The sequence below is a fragment of the Microcebus murinus genome, chromosome 1 (genome assembly GCF_040939455.1).
Source record: "Microcebus murinus isolate Inina chromosome 1, M.murinus_Inina_mat1.0, whole genome shotgun sequence".
Taxonomy (NCBI): Eukaryota; Metazoa; Chordata; class Mammalia; order Primates; family Cheirogaleidae; genus Microcebus; species Microcebus murinus.
In genome coordinates this window covers 135,283,369-135,299,009 of record NC_134104.1, presented here as the reverse complement: position 1 = coordinate 135,299,009, position 15,641 = coordinate 135,283,369, and the positions used below count along the sequence as shown (strand labels likewise).

The 15,641-nt window shown below is 35.9% G+C and overlaps 1 protein-coding gene across 1 annotated transcript in view; it reads left to right on the top strand.

Annotated features, from left to right (window-relative positions):
* NEK10 (NIMA related kinase 10) overlaps positions 1-11,545 on the top strand; it is a 228,985-nt gene extending 217,440 nt beyond the window's left edge. Inside the window, exons 36-39 of the mRNA XM_076005874.1 lie at positions 1,417-1,525; positions 3,527-3,579; positions 3,657-3,712; positions 8,324-11,545. Of these exons, the coding sequence (XP_075861989.1) occupies positions 1,417-1,525; positions 3,527-3,579; positions 3,657-3,712; positions 8,324-8,372 (267 nt within the window). The 3' untranslated portion in view covers positions 8,373-11,545. The remainder of the gene's footprint in view (positions 1-1,416; positions 1,526-3,526; positions 3,580-3,656; positions 3,713-8,323) is intronic.
* Positions 11,546-15,641: the final 4,096 nt, after the last annotated feature.

The window sequence follows — 15,641 nt, the reverse complement described above, 5'->3', positions numbered from 1 at the left end:
ACACATAAATGATCCAAAATGTATCGATGGAAAAATTAATTTTCACTTGCAAATATAAAATATTTTAAGATATAAATGCATAATGCATGCAGGGAGTTATTAACACATGGATAGCTCCATGAACTTTTATGAATATGTATTCACCCGTATGACAACCACTCACCTCAGTGTATAGAACATTTCTGTCCCTGCAGAAGGCTCCCTTGTTCCCAAATCTTGCCACCTGCCACATGTAATTATCTTGATTTCTACCACCATTTGGTTAGTTTTGTCTGATTATGAAAATGTATATAAATGAAGTCATTATTTTGTTTCTGGATTCTTTGGTTAATATTCATTCATGTTGCCATGAGGATTAATAGTTTGTTCTTTTTTATTGCTTTGCAGCATTCCATTGTATGAGCACACTGTGATATCCATTCTTCTGTCCATAGACACTTAGGGTTTTTCCAGTTTTAGTTATTATGAATAAAAGTGATATGAACATTCTTACACATGTCTTTTGATGAATATATATACTTATATCTCTTATGCAAATCTTTAAGAGTGATATTACTGGGTTATACAGTAAGCATATGTTGTTTAATTGTAGTATGTATTGCCAAACAGTTTTTTCAAGTGATTGAACAATAATGTAGTTTAACTCACGAACAGAGTATATGAATTCAAGGTAACTATTAATGCATAGTACATGTTGCACCATTTGTTTCTGGCTTATTAATATGAAATGACACTTTAAAAGTATATTATGTTAACTTAGGCACTAAAACATGGCCAGCCCAAGTGATGGTTACAATTAAAGTTGAAAGGAGGTTGAAAAACATTTATAGCATAAAATTCCATTTTAAAAATTCAACTTTATAGAAGGGTATTAAACAATTCAAACATTAATATTTATCATTTGGTGAATTACTCTTTCCTTCAGAGTTTTGAGAATTAATGTTTGGAGATTAAAAATGATTAATAGTAATATAGAAAGATGTATTAAGAAACTTGTTTTTCTGGGTCAAACAAGAAGCCATTATTCAAAGCAGATACATGAAAAGGGATAATGATTTGGGCTAAACATATTGTTCTGTTGGATAATTGGAGTTTATTCCTCCTACATCTGATAAAAATAACATTCTGATGTCCCAGGCTCATGCCATTATTTATCTATCCGTTTTGGTTTTTTTTGCTCTCACAAAGCTATGAATTGTACTTTTTTCATGTGACTGGAGAATTCGCCTGCATCCAATTTGTAACTTCTTTTGGAAGAAAGAACATGTTTCTTTATCTATTTACAAGGGATTAAATGCCACCGAGCACTAAACTTTCTGTGCAGAGACATAGGGAAATGAAAACCCCCCTGCAGAGGTCTCCTGTCATTTACTTCTGAGGGTAAAGTAAGATGTGCCTTTGCTTTTTCTGTTTTAGTTATCTCAGGGATCTCCAGAACCTATTGAGCCCAACTTTTTTACAGCAGATTACCATTTATCACATCATTCATCGAGTGGAAACAACCTGTTCCCAAACGACCTGTCAGGTAACGGTCATCAACATGGGTTATCAGGCTTTTGCAAAGACATGTACTGTGTAGATCAATAGCTATTCCTAAATGATTATCTTCAGTTTGAAGGAAAAATAGAGCTTATTTTGAGTATCTATGGCAATAGTTGGAAGGTATATCTGGTAGGAATCTAGAAATTCCCCTAGATTTATCTTGCATAGTTGTGGCAGCTTCCTTGATCATATATTAATACCATAAACAAACAGCAGAATCTGTGTAGGTGAATTGCATTTCCTTTCATTTCTCCTTGCTTATCTGATGATGGTAAATCAAATACCCTAAAGCATTTAGGGAAATAAAAAGCAGAAATGAAAAGCTTAAATAATCAAAATGGAGAAAACTTGAAACTTATCTGAAAAATCTACATCAGACATATTAAACTTTTTCTTTTTTGCAGAAATTTCACATGGGGAGGCAGTATAGCATAACGATGTAAAGGCAGTTTCTGGAAACCTGGATGCCTAGATTCAAATCTTGGTTCAACTATTTAGTAGCTGACCTTGCACAAATTATTTAGCCTCTCTGAACATCAGTTTCCTCCCCTGTAAAATGAGGAGGAAAATAATACCTGCATCCTACAGGCATAGAGAGGATCAGAGTAAACATAAAAAGTACCTGTCCATCAGTAGGGGCTTAGCAAAATTGAACTCTTGTAATAGTTGAACTCTAAGAGGAAACTTCCAAGCTACTTTGAGGTTTCAGAATTCCTAAATAATTTTTGAATCTTTATAAGCTATAGTTATGTAACTTGATGGAATAGATAAAAGTGAAGCTATTACAGTTAAATGGAGACTTGCCATCTCTACAGCTTGGAAAAAATGCTCACTTTTGTGTTTTTTCTTTTGTTGTCTATGCAAATAATTTAATGTATTAATTAGCAAACTTTCCCAAAGTCTTGAACTCCTGGGATAAAGCTAACTCCCATGTAGGCAGAATTTTATTTAAAATAGTCCCCGAGAAATCCATAAGATCAAGATAAAATGTTGTATAAAGTCATTTGCTTTTGAAAACCTCTCCCAAGACAGGTAAGTTTATCTGCAGGCCAAATTTGTAGCAACTCTGAAGAATTGAAGAACCTTGATAAAAATCTCTCAGAAGCTTGAGAGCAAGTTGGCAAACTCCTCCCAGGGCATCTGGATGCCCCACCCCAGAGCTGACCAGGCTTAGCCCATGTCACAGCAGGCTGGGCAAAAGCAAAGACAACAGAGCTTGCCAGCACCATGAGGGACATCTTTAAACTTGGCTTTAAAAATGGGCTGACAGTATTGACATCTTTATGCCTCCCCTCAACCTTCAACCCATTCTCTTTTCACTATCCAAAGTGATAGGGGAACTCCTGGGCCTCCATCAGTGTTGATGGGTTTGAATGAACCCATTGGTTCATTGCTGGCCAACATTGCTTTGAGGGGCATCAGAGTGTGTTAAGATGCTGGTATACCAAATTCAGAGCAACCATCAAAAAGTTTTCTGGCATTAAATGTATTTTATTTCCCTCTAGGCAGCCATATGAAAGGGTCAGGACTTTGTTGTCTATTTCTGCCTCCCTGTATGAATTAGTTTTCTTTCTAGCATGTATTTACTCTTTTTGCCTTATGGATTAGGGAGAATTTCTTAATTAGAAAACTTACCCATCAGGTAGTTTGTGTTCAGAATCATTCCTTACCTGCCCTTAATACACACACACACACACACATACACACTCCTAACTTAATTGGCTAATATATACCATGAGCAATGCCCCTAAATCTTTGTATATTATTTTGCGATGGTCATGCCCAAAGCCAGTTTTTACAGAATGAAAAGCAAAAAGTTTGAATATTCAAAGCCAACAGACTTTGGAATTTGCTTGTAAGTTTCATCTTTATCATTAAGAAATTGACCTGTTTGCACTGTGGCTGAAGCCATAATTGCTTAAATAAAGTCTAAGTAGGAAAATGTGATCCAAATGTCAGACTTTCCATAATTTATCTATTTCAGGTCTACCTACCAGCTTTGATTTGGAGGAAGGACTAACATATGAACAGATGCAGGTAAGGTTTTTGCAATGCCTCTGAATGATTTTATTTTGTTGCTTTTAATTCAATACTATTTTTTTTTCCAATTTTAGACTGTGATTGAAGAAGTCCTAGAGGAAAGTGGCTATTACAATTTTACATCTAACAGGTAAGGTCTAGAGTTTGCTTTCAACTGTGAAAGATGAATTGAGATCATTGGATGTTAGATCTGAGTTTTCTATCCTTGATTCCAGAGGGTTTTTATTTTTTCCTTTCAATTTTTATTTTAAATACTTTTTATGAAATATCTTTGTTTAGATTAGATACATCCATGGGTGGAATATATGTTGCCCATCTTTTGTGTGGACACAGCTATTGAATTTTCTATTGAAACAAAAAGGGTGACTGCTTAGTAGTAATTTACTCCCATATAAAATAATAAACATAATTAAATGTAAAAGCATATCTAGATTGTTTTCTTAAAAATTAACTGTCCCATTCAAGAGGACCTAGAAACTCATATTTCTATCACTTAAATCTGCTCATTATTTGCATAGTATGCTAGGGAAATTAATGCAACTGAACAAAGAATCACTTCAGGTAAATGTAAGATATGTTTGTAGGGAAGAGACTTTGCTATTATCTGTTGCTATGTGCTTACCCTAGATAAGAAACCTCCAATTACTGGGGGTTGTATATTATCTTTTAATGTAACCATTGTTGGTGCTTTAAAAATATACTCTATTTTATCAGTTTCATACAGTTCTGGATTCTTATAATTTTACTTTTGGACATAGTTTTGGCGCAGCAGTTTGAGTACAATTATTGTATTTGAGGCGTGATTCCAGGAAACACTGGTAGGGGAATGAAGAAGTTATTCAATAAAGGTTTCATTATCAAGAGAGTTACCATTGTGAGGAACTGGAGGATAATCCCGTTGGGGAAATATGAGAGCCACCGCAGGACACATAACTGAGTTATCCCACTCAAAGAGTAAAGAGCTGGGGTATTTGCCCTCCAGTCTCCTGTTAGTCATTGTTTAAGGCCTTTCCTGAGGAAGTGTTAATTCCCTGGTATTTCTGGCCTTTCATAAATGTGTACAAAGAAGACTCTAGAGGCCAGAGAAATCTTTAGGAAAAGAAATGCTAGTACTGGCAGTTGAAAATATGGCCAGCCTGTTTTGAAGTGATGTAGATGAGGGGACAGAAGGATTTACAATGACTGCTACAGATGAGTTGTCTCTTGACTTTTCCAAGGATCCCATTTATGGTTGAATCATCAAATTGATTGTAAGCATCCACATATATACTCCATATGGCCCAAGGTTGTTTTAAGAGTCATAGTCCTCTGGAGTATGTTCACCCAAAATGGCCTTTTATGTCTGGAGGAACTGCCTTCCTTTCTAACTATTGAGACTATTTTTTGATCACTATTTAAATTATTTCAGTAATCTTCCCTAGAGATAACTAGTAGCCATGGTAAGAAAAAGAGGGCTCAAGAATATCTTGTTAAGGTCATTATATGGAAATTAGATTCTTTTTTAAGTCTCAGTCTCTAATGTTTTTTTTCTACTTCTTCTTCTTCTCCATTTGAAGGAGTTTTTCTTATGAATCACAAATAAGATTATTTAACTACTTGCTCTTTTGGCTTGATAATATAAATACTACCTTTATAAATTTAGTTCTGTTGTGATTTGTAACTGCAGAGAAATGATGAGTAATTCTCATTTTCTAAAGATATATCATTAATAGAAATTACTATTTCCACAAACACTCTCCTCCCACCATCCCTGGAGAGATTTTTGAATTTCCATTTTCTACTCAGGGCTGAGTATATCCAACCTTTCATGGATAGTATGAATGTTTCTGTTCTTGACTCTCAGCATCTTTCAAGGGCCCTTGGCTTGTACTGGGGCAAAGATCACTCTAGTTGTCTTATCAGTATTTTCTCAGAGACTTGGGATCATGGGCAAGGAATGCCTTCATATTTTTGCAGAAAATCAACTAAATATTAGTGAAAAACTAAGTATGTAAGGAACTTAGGGAAGCTTTTACAAGAGCCCTTATTTTTACTTTCTTAAAAATATTTATTTAAGTCTTCCTTTAGAATTTATGGTTATTCTTTTTCAGTTCTACTGACATTTAAAAAAATATCTAATTCCAGAGACATATTCCTTTAATAAAAGATACTGCATATTTTCTGATTATGATAAACAGATAATAAGATGCCTAATAACAAAGGCAAAAACTTATTCACAGTTATATCTGGAATTGTGAATAGACTATGAAGGTATGATTTGAACAGTCAAGTTGAAGCACCATAAGTTGGATATGACTCATGTCAACTTTTCCTAAAATGCTTGAATTTAAAATGAATCACATTTGAAAATTCATATATCATGGTATTCCCTTTGGTGTCTAATAGCAGTAATAGAATATATCTTTGGAGAAAAAACTCTTTACAACTTACTAGTAAAAATAACTCTTGGTTGTGCCAAAAGCTACTGCTTATTTGTTCACAAGCGTTCCAAATTAAATTCCCGAGAAATACGTCAGGCTTTACTTAGAAGCACTTAATAATCCATGAGCTGAAAATACACATAATTTCAAACACAAATCAGATCGTGCTATCACAGTTTTTCCATGGTCAAAGGATGGAGAATGCTAAATGTCACAGGGCATGTAGAGGTATTCAGAATCAGCATTTATAATTAGTAGAGTGTATTTCCCCCCAATAGGTTTCATAGAACGGCCAATATTATCAAAGATGTTAATAGTCGTTCTCAGAAAAATAAAGTTTCATAACCAAATATATTTGGGAAACTCAGAATGTACAATATTTCATTTTTAGGGAATATTGACACTAATACTATATTAAAGACTCTGAGATCCACTGGAGGAAAGAAATATATTGACCTTGTTTGTTTACCCCAGTGTTTTCCTCATTGTTTACATGGCATACAAGTTGAAAAAAGCTACCATAGCTATATGGTTAAAAATGGGAAACATTGTTTTTATTCCTCCACCAAGGTCTACTCAGATCTGCTGTTGTTCTCATTGTCATCATTATCTTAATTGTTATCACCATCACTGCAAAACATTATTGAATAATCTTGATTAAGCGCCATGCAGAGAGAATTACAGACATAATCCCTGTGCTACTCAAGTTTACAATTTAAGACTGTCAGTTTGAACTTATACACATATCATCCAAACAGCAACTAAAGCATTAAGCCAAGAAAAGTACAATTTCAGCCTAGATTGTAGGGTTTATATTTAGTTAGAGAAGAGACTAGAGAGGTGCCATTTTCAGACAGAAAGTCTCAGGATAAAGCCACTATCTATCTGTTAGCTATCTTTGGGGAAGATTTCTGGAGCTGTTTAAATAAGAGAGGCTGCTTGGACAGCTGGTTAGCAAGAGTGTCTCAGGCACAAAATGCTGCATTAGGAAAAGAAAGTGGTAACAGGAACAGAAATAGCAGCAAGGATTCCTAACCAAAATGGGGGATCTCTCATTCTGGACTTCTGGGAAAAGGAACTAGGATTGGGTTGAAAGGAAGTAAGCCAGGGAAAGAAAGGAAAGAAGGTCAAAAAGGCTTGGCCAGACTCATAACTGTTCCCAAAGCAGGCTCTATTCTTAATCATTTTCAGGGTTATCTGATAAATTATATTTCATATGTATAAACATTTAGTTTCCTTACCAGAAGGATACAACTTAACATGACTTCATTTTATCATTATTGTTTTTTTTTTTTAATTTCGGCATATTATGGGGGTACAGATTTTAAGGTTTCAATAAATGCCCATTTCCCCCCCTCTCCCCACAAGTCTGAGTTTCCAGCATGACCATCCCCCAGATGGTGCACATCTCACTCATTATGTATGTATATACCCGCCCCCCTCCCCCCTCCCACCTGCCCAATACCTTATTACTGTAGTACCTATGTGACCACTTAGGTGCTGTTCAGTTAATACCAGTTTGCTGGTGAGTATATGTGGTGCTTGTTTTTCCATTCTTGGGAAACTTCACTTAATAGTATGGGTTCCAGCTCTAACCAGGAAAATATAAGATGTGCTATGTCACCATTGTTTCTTAGAGCTGAATAGTACTCCATGGTATACATATACCACATTTTATTAATCCATTCTTGGATTGATGGACACTTGGGCTGTTTCCACAGCCTTGCAATTATGAATTGTGCTGCTATAAACATTCGAGTGCAGGTGTCTTTTTTGTAGAGTGTCATTGGGTCTTCATTATTGTTTTGTTTTTTTTTTCTGTTTTTTTTTCCTTTTTTTATTTTTATTTTTTTCATTATTGTTTTTGAAAGTAAAAATGTTTGAGTTCTGTGGATGAATAGATGACAAAAGCATATCATCTTTATGATTATTCTTAGGGGTGCAAATTAATATTTTATTTCTTAATAATAGAATATATGTTTGGTCAACTTGCATTGTTTTATTTCCCAATTGACTGATGAACATGTAAAATAGTTATTTTAATATACTTAGGCATTAGATGTACAGGCTACTTTGAATGAGTGTTTATTTTTGAGTGGTTATCACTTTGTACTGAGTTCATAATTTGAGAAAGGCTCGTCAGCACTAAACTTCAGTACAAAGCAGCTTTCTCAAAATTTCCCCATCCTACTAAAAAGAATCATCTTTTTAATTATTGCTATCTATTTATTTACATGCCTGAACCACAACTTTTGAAATTGAATGTGTGAACTAAAATATTTATAACTATGGAGAACTCCTTTGACTTCTGAATCTTACAGGTATCACTCCTATCCATGGGGGATCAAAAATCACCCAACCAAAAGATGAAAATGCTGCATATTGAATGGACTTGGTTTTCCCATGAAGTTTAAGTTCTGGACTTCAGCCAGTACTGCAAGATGCTCAGGGATTGGGTGCTGCTGAAAGGATGTGGAAGAGAAAAGACCAAGATGCCACAGGGCCTGCAGGACCTGTTTCTGGAGGTTCTGTGCGGAAGCATATGGCAGCTGCAGTGCTTGGGGTCTCCATTGCCAGGACCACATTACACACAGGACGACAGGGCTGTCAATGTGCCCCTGGGAGAAAATGCTGCAAAATTCATCTGTGGGGGGGGGGGAAACCCACTCTTATAGAACTTTCCTCCAAGTTTAAAAGAAAAAAAACTTGTCATATTTTTCAAAGGAACGTTTTATACTCACAATTGCTGAAACTATGTTTAAAGGCATCTAGCCTTCCATGTACAAAAAAATAGTTTTAGATAAAGAAAATTATAGGATCCAGAATTATATATTGGGTGATTCACTGTATCCCCCAGTTTTTATCTTTAAAGAAATTTAAAATATGTGATTGGATTTTTTTTTGTTTGTTTTTAAATGAAAGGATTGGTTCTCTCTTAACCACTTGGCTGCTAGTGGTCTTGAACTGATACAGTGCAGACAGTATTTGTAACCTTGCACAGTCTCTGGGATTAATTGTCAAATTGTCAGATTTAAATTAGACTAATAGAATATATTGATGTACAGTGTGTGTTTGTGTATATATATATATATATGTATGTATATGGGGGAAGGAGGGAGGTTTGATTAGACTAATGCTTTGCTGCTAACCAAACTCATAGTGTTTTTAGAGCACTGTGAAGAGTTCATAGAATCTATGAAAATGATGCAATATTCTTTATCCAAAGTCCCTCCTTACTAAAATTACCTACATTGTTTACAAAATTTTAATTGTTTGGGAATTTGCAATGAAAACGTTATTTAGTAAAATATAAATTCCTTCTTTACTCATTGAGACTGTTCAAAGAAAGGGAAATCAGAATGCCAAACAGTGTCCCATGCCTTTGTAGGGAGAATGTATGATGGAAGTTTGCTAGATTCTGATTGGGCTTAACTCCTCTCTTCAACTGACTTCTTACGTATAACTCTGGTGTAATGTAAAGAAATGCCCTCATTGCCAAATCAGACTGCACTTCTAACTACTTAAAAAACAATTTATTCTATATAATTACTAATCTGGAAGCTGAAATTATGCTTTTTATATACATCTCACTGAGTTGTTATCTTTATTTACATTAATGCATTTTTAGCCTGATTGAATTTAGTTCAATATATGTACAGCGGCTGAAACATAAAATAACTTTATATGTAGTATGAGAATCTATACTATTTTTTAAATTAGTGTGTTTAATATTTAAGTGATATTGAAATTCTCTTTAATCATACACTAATGCTTTTGAAGATTGCCAATGAATCTTTCTTTGTCTTTAAGCCAAATTAATACACTGTAACTTAAAAATAATAGACGCGAGTACAGTAATGAAAAATTTCAATTCAGCGTTCAAACCAATTCCTTTTATATGTAGAATTTATAAGCAAAATCAAAATGCTATGTATTGTTCATTTACCCAGACAAAATTTGTTTTCTGTTCCAACTTAATTTGAACCTGCAGAATCATTCTTTATGTCTCTTAATGTACAGAAGGGGCACATTTCCTTCTCCTGCAAGAAGCACAGGCCTAGAGTGGTACCAATTATAAGTGTATAGAAGCCCATACCTAGAAATAAACCAAGCTCTATGGTCAGAGTTTGAACTATCAAGTTCTTTCTCAAATGGTAACATATAGTAAACAAAGTTTAGAAAAGAGTAGTATTCAGAAGTCACACCTTGGTAAGAAAAGAGAAATAGTTTATTTGAAGGTGTTTTTAAGTGCTTACAGTTGACCTTATTTGACCAGAAAAGGAACAAAATGTTTCTATCTAACTCTTTTAGGCCATGGAAATGACATTTATTATGCCAGGTGCCAGTAAAAGTTAACAAAAATAAGCAAATGTTTGTCTTTTCAATAGAAACTTCAGGCCCATCAAGTCTATGCTGATAGATGTATTGTTTTGCTAAAATAATGGCTGTGCTCTATTTGAATTCTTCCTTAAACTACCACTATCACTGAATCTACATCTTCCTGTGCATGACTACCATCTCTCTAAGGGAAATTTAGGCACTGGCAGGGGCACCATTTTGTATATGGAATCATGTCCCAAGAGTGAAGTTAACTTTTCAAAAGCCCTCACTTTATGACTTTCAAACAAAGACCTCCTCTCCTCATAATAAAACAAGAATAACCATTTTGTTTTGATTCCATAAACTGTCTTCCAGTGCAAAGAACTTGTTACTTGAACTTAATAGGCCTCCTAACCTTTTCTTGATAGATTAACATTTTTTTCTTTCTCTTGTATAATTTTTAATATTTGTTATATGATGAAATCCCTGTGAATTCATTGAATTCATCTAATTCCCAGTGACTGAATATTTGTATGGAGGAGAATATAAATCAGTCTTTTCAGATCATTTTTGAAACACAAATGCTTCAGTTAATTATGTTTTGATCCACCAGCTCTACCTGAATATCTGTTACTTGAAACCTTAATTTGCTTTTGAAAAGCAAAATGTTCCATTCTCAGGGACGTGGCTGCAGCAGGAATAGTTGCTTGTTGTTAACTTTGTCTTCTTCCAGATATGTAACCTCTAAATGGAGACCTTCAGGGAATAGTAACGTGCACACTTAGACCCACTGCTTGTGAATGAATTTCAGAAACCTAGAGAAATGCTGCTTAAGTTTAATAGAAACATTTGAGTAGCATTAGGCAGTGTGCACAGAGTTTGTTTTGGCATTCTGAAGCAGAATGTAATTAAGAAACACAGTTATGAAATTTACTCAGATGATATAATTGATTAGGAGTTCAGGTCTTCCTATAGGTATCACGTATGATTCATTAATACTATGAATTTCGATGTTCAAAACCAAATATAGGACTAGTTGATTATGTGTAATTCCAGCAATGAATCACCACTCTTATTTAAGATGTGCAACGCTACAATATTGGTTAGTCAATTCTATCAGTATTAAAAGGCATAGAACTCACATTCCTCTTTTTGATTTGCTGAATTGCAAAATATATTTATTGCTATTTCTCTATCTCTCTCTCTCTTTTTTTTTTTTTTTTTTTTTTGGAGTGGAGAGGAACCCTGCACAGTAAATATTCTGGGTTCCTTTAGAAATGTCTTCAGCTTTTCTCTGAAGGCAGGAAAAACTTCTTTTTAAGGGACTTTTATTGTTTGAGTTTACTGTTTAATGGTGGTATTCATGAGCGCTGAAATGAACTGGAGAGGCACAAAGGAATCTGGCTGAAACAGCTTTTCAGCACCCTGGAGTTACAGCTCTGAAGGATTGCTAAGCAAGGGAAGCTTAATATTTCTGTATATTGATGTTGACTCCTTGGGTGAAATTCTGTCCAAACATGAAATTCTTCATGTTCAACAACTAAATATGATAATAAGTGTATTTTATGTATATATACACTATTTGACATCTTTCAGATTATAGTAATTATTCTTTGGTGGAAATTGGCATAGTTTTGGATAGATTATTTTTTCCATTGAAATGAGCTGGTAACAGTATCCTTGAACGCTGTTTTTTCATATTGATAGGAAGACACAATGTCTCAGGGAAACAACTTTGTGATAAAGGAATCCTTATGTGTGTCATTACAGTAAATTGCATATTATAAATATGACTGTTATGGTTGATTATAGTCCTGCTGTGATGTTGCTTTGAGATTTGCAAGAGGGACAGGAAAGTTTTTGTGATTTTAATGGGGTGAGTGATGAATAGTGCCAATTTACGTGTATTCTCTGCGTCTGTGGGAAAAGTTGTTTTTAAAAATGAAGATCAGTTGTCCATGCAAAGCTGGAGGCAAAAAGAGAAAAGAAAAAGAAAGAAAAAAAAAAAATGAAGATCACATATACCTTAAAATCACAGCTGCATTCTTGGTATGTGACGTATGCTAGATTTTTTACTACATATATGCAGCAATTAATAATATAAAAAATTTAAAAATACAGTTCATTGCTTTATCCTAAAAGTAAATGAACTCTATTCTTAAGTGAAAGTGGAAAGTTTTTTCTCTAAATGTGAGAAGCTGCCTTTTTGTACTGTGAAGTTTTGCACTGTACTCAGCTACTGTATTTAGAGATAACAGAAGTGTGTTATGGTGAATATGTGACTACTCACATGCTGTCATTTGAAAGTAGCTCAGCTTTGTTTCTCCTGAACAAGGATGGAAGTTTTGTCTTTACGGAAAATTGTCTCTGTCATTTTGACTATCAACAAGTCCAGTTGAATGCTTGGAATTGATATGATGAACTCACACATGAAAAATTAGCTGAAGTTTTTGCAAACATGTGATGAACTGGTCCCATAAAACAAGTGGAGGGGTTTGTGCCAGAAATAACAAGCCAAGAAGAACAAATGCTTTAGGGCCTTAGCACCTTAAATCAGACTATGAAGGTCACACAAAATTACATTCTTAAACCATGATTTAGCTTTGCCATTTGAGTCAGGATTCTGAAAACGAATATAAGGCTGTGAATGGCTATTAAGTTTTAGCTAAAACCTTTGCCTTCCATGTTCTCTGTGTTTACCTCATGTTTCAGTGAATCTTGAAGGAAATGGACCTGGTTTAGGGATACCTCATGCCACCAAGGAACACGTGAAGTATTTGTGTAAACCTGACATTACTTTGAGAGTGGTGAATAAACAAACATAAGTACTCAGAAGGAAAATCCCAACTTGTTAGAGATGAAAGGTAGATCTTTCAAGGAGGTGAGACAATCCCCAATTAAAAACTGTGGTTTGAGAAGCTGGAGGGCAAGAGGAAGGCAAGTGATTGCCCAGGTCCTGGGTCGCCCAGCAGGCCCTTCACTGGGTGGTGAGTGATTGGCAAGAGGTGGCTCCAGAAACTTGAGCGATCCCTGCTACTGAGTCTCCTGGAAGCAGCTAACCAGATCCTTCCCCAGCAGACATCGTTGGGCTTTTCGCTGGGCCCTGCCACCAGCAAGTTGAACACCCAGAATGGTAGCAGAAGACCCCAAAGGCTCTACAGTAACCTATTGGTGGAATCGACAGGACAGGATGCCTAGGAGGCATTCCAAAGACATTAGACTCCTCAAAAAAAGTAGTTTCATCTGCCATTAAGTGAGCGTGGTTCTGCCCCTTGGAGCCATGTTTTCTTTTCCATCTTCATCCATGACCTCAGGCCCATTTCATCTGACAATGTAAATTTTACAAGAAATATATGTGGAACTTAAATGAATAAGTGCAAATTTGAATATCTTTGTATCAGCTAGATTAGAAAAGAAACATTGCAAGGTATTTTAGTTGTTTGCTTGTAAACCGGTTGATAATCAGGCTGTGGAAATATTCCATCATTATAGTCTTCCTAACTGGGAAACAAAAATCACTTAAAAGAAAATCTTTTGAGTGCATTTTGCTTACTGACATTTAGGTGATCAAAACTGAATTATGATGCTTCCTGTGTTCCATTGTTCCAAGTGGTAAGGTTGTGAAAAATCTAAAAGAACAGAGCTGTCTTCAGAAGGAAGAGAAGTCCCTAATCTCATGTTGCCCAGAGCCTCTATTTTCTGGACAGCCTAGGATCCAAGACAAGGGTCTATGCCTGCAGAATGTAAAAATATCCTCAATATGCTTTTTTCCAGGTAATCTCTAACACATAGTATCTTTTTTGGTTCCAGTATCTCCCACCCAGCTGCAAAGTCCTCCATACCCTATTCCTAACCGAGGAACAAACTGTTACAAGGTTTTCTGCACAGAGATGTGTGTTATTAGAAGGAATGTTTCACAATTTGGTTCTGTAATGGTGTGTGATATGGAAGCCAGAGGGAAGTACTTCTCTACACATGATTTCTGTCCTTGTAAAACCTCCGAAACACTTCCTGCATGAGCACACCTAGACTATAAAATGTGGGAGGCCCTGGAGAGAAGAAAAAAGAAATGTCCCTTTAGGAGATTTGTATAAAAGATGCAAGCAGCTTTTCATTTTTGCTCTGTAAAATGCTAAAGAAAATTTTTAAAAATATTTTCAATGTTATGAGAAAATAATTTCTCTTTTGTCAAGAATTTACAGCAAATGGTCATCTCTCTCACCAGCTGCCTCAATTTCTCCTCTTATGCTTTTAAGTTTTTTGATTAAAAAAAAAATCCAAACAGGCATTGATATATGTGTGTAAGTTCAGATCTGTCCCTCAGTTGTAACTGGTGGGTCCCTGTAGCAATTATCTATTGTCACAAATATTGCCTAACAAAGCACCTCAAAACAGTGGTTTAAGATGACAACCATTTATTTTTTCTCATCAATCAATGGGTCAGCTGATCTGGGCCAGGCCCAGCCGATCTCCCCTGGGCTCCCTCACGTGTCTATGGGGACCTGGCAGGTTGGCTGAGGTCTGGTTGGTCTACAATAGAACCAGAGGGGACAAACCAGTCATCTTCCCTGGTCTCTCACATTACTCCAACAACTTAGCTCAGATGTGCTTTTGTCCCGGTAACAAGAGTCAAAGACAGAACACAGACAGACACATATAAATACCCTGACAAATCCATTCCCCTTGGTCGAAGCAGATCACATAGTCAAACCCAGCACTGGCATGGGCAGCTGCACCAGGTTTTTGTTGCCATGTAACAAAATTGCTATAAAAGCTGTTTCAAACCATGCATTATCGCACAATTTCTGTGGGTTGGAACTTTAAACAGGGCCTAGTAGGTCATTTGCTCAGGGTTTCACGGCTAGAGTCAAAAGTGTTGGCTAGGGCTGGGGTCTCATCAGATCCTTGGGATTGTCTTCCAGGCTCATATGACTGTTGGCAGAATTCACTTCCTGTGTTTGGAGAACTGTAGTCCTCCGTAGCTAGATGCCTTAGAGGCCATCCACAGTCCCCTGCCACGTGGCCCTGTCCGTAGGCAGCTGGCAGCTTCAAGGCCCACAGAAGAGTCTCTTTCCAGTCTGCTGAGACACAGTGTTCTAACCAAATCAAGGAGTGACATTCTGTCACCTTTGGCATATTCAAGTGGTTAAATGCAAGCCACAGGTGCAATGTACACCTGGGGGGAGGGTATTATACAAGGGCATGGGTCACTGGAGTCACCTTGGGGGTGCCTCTGCCACAGAGTGCAATTCCAAAGGTCACAGACACAGGTAGACCTGACATATTGGGGCCATAGAGTATCAAATACCACAATATCAA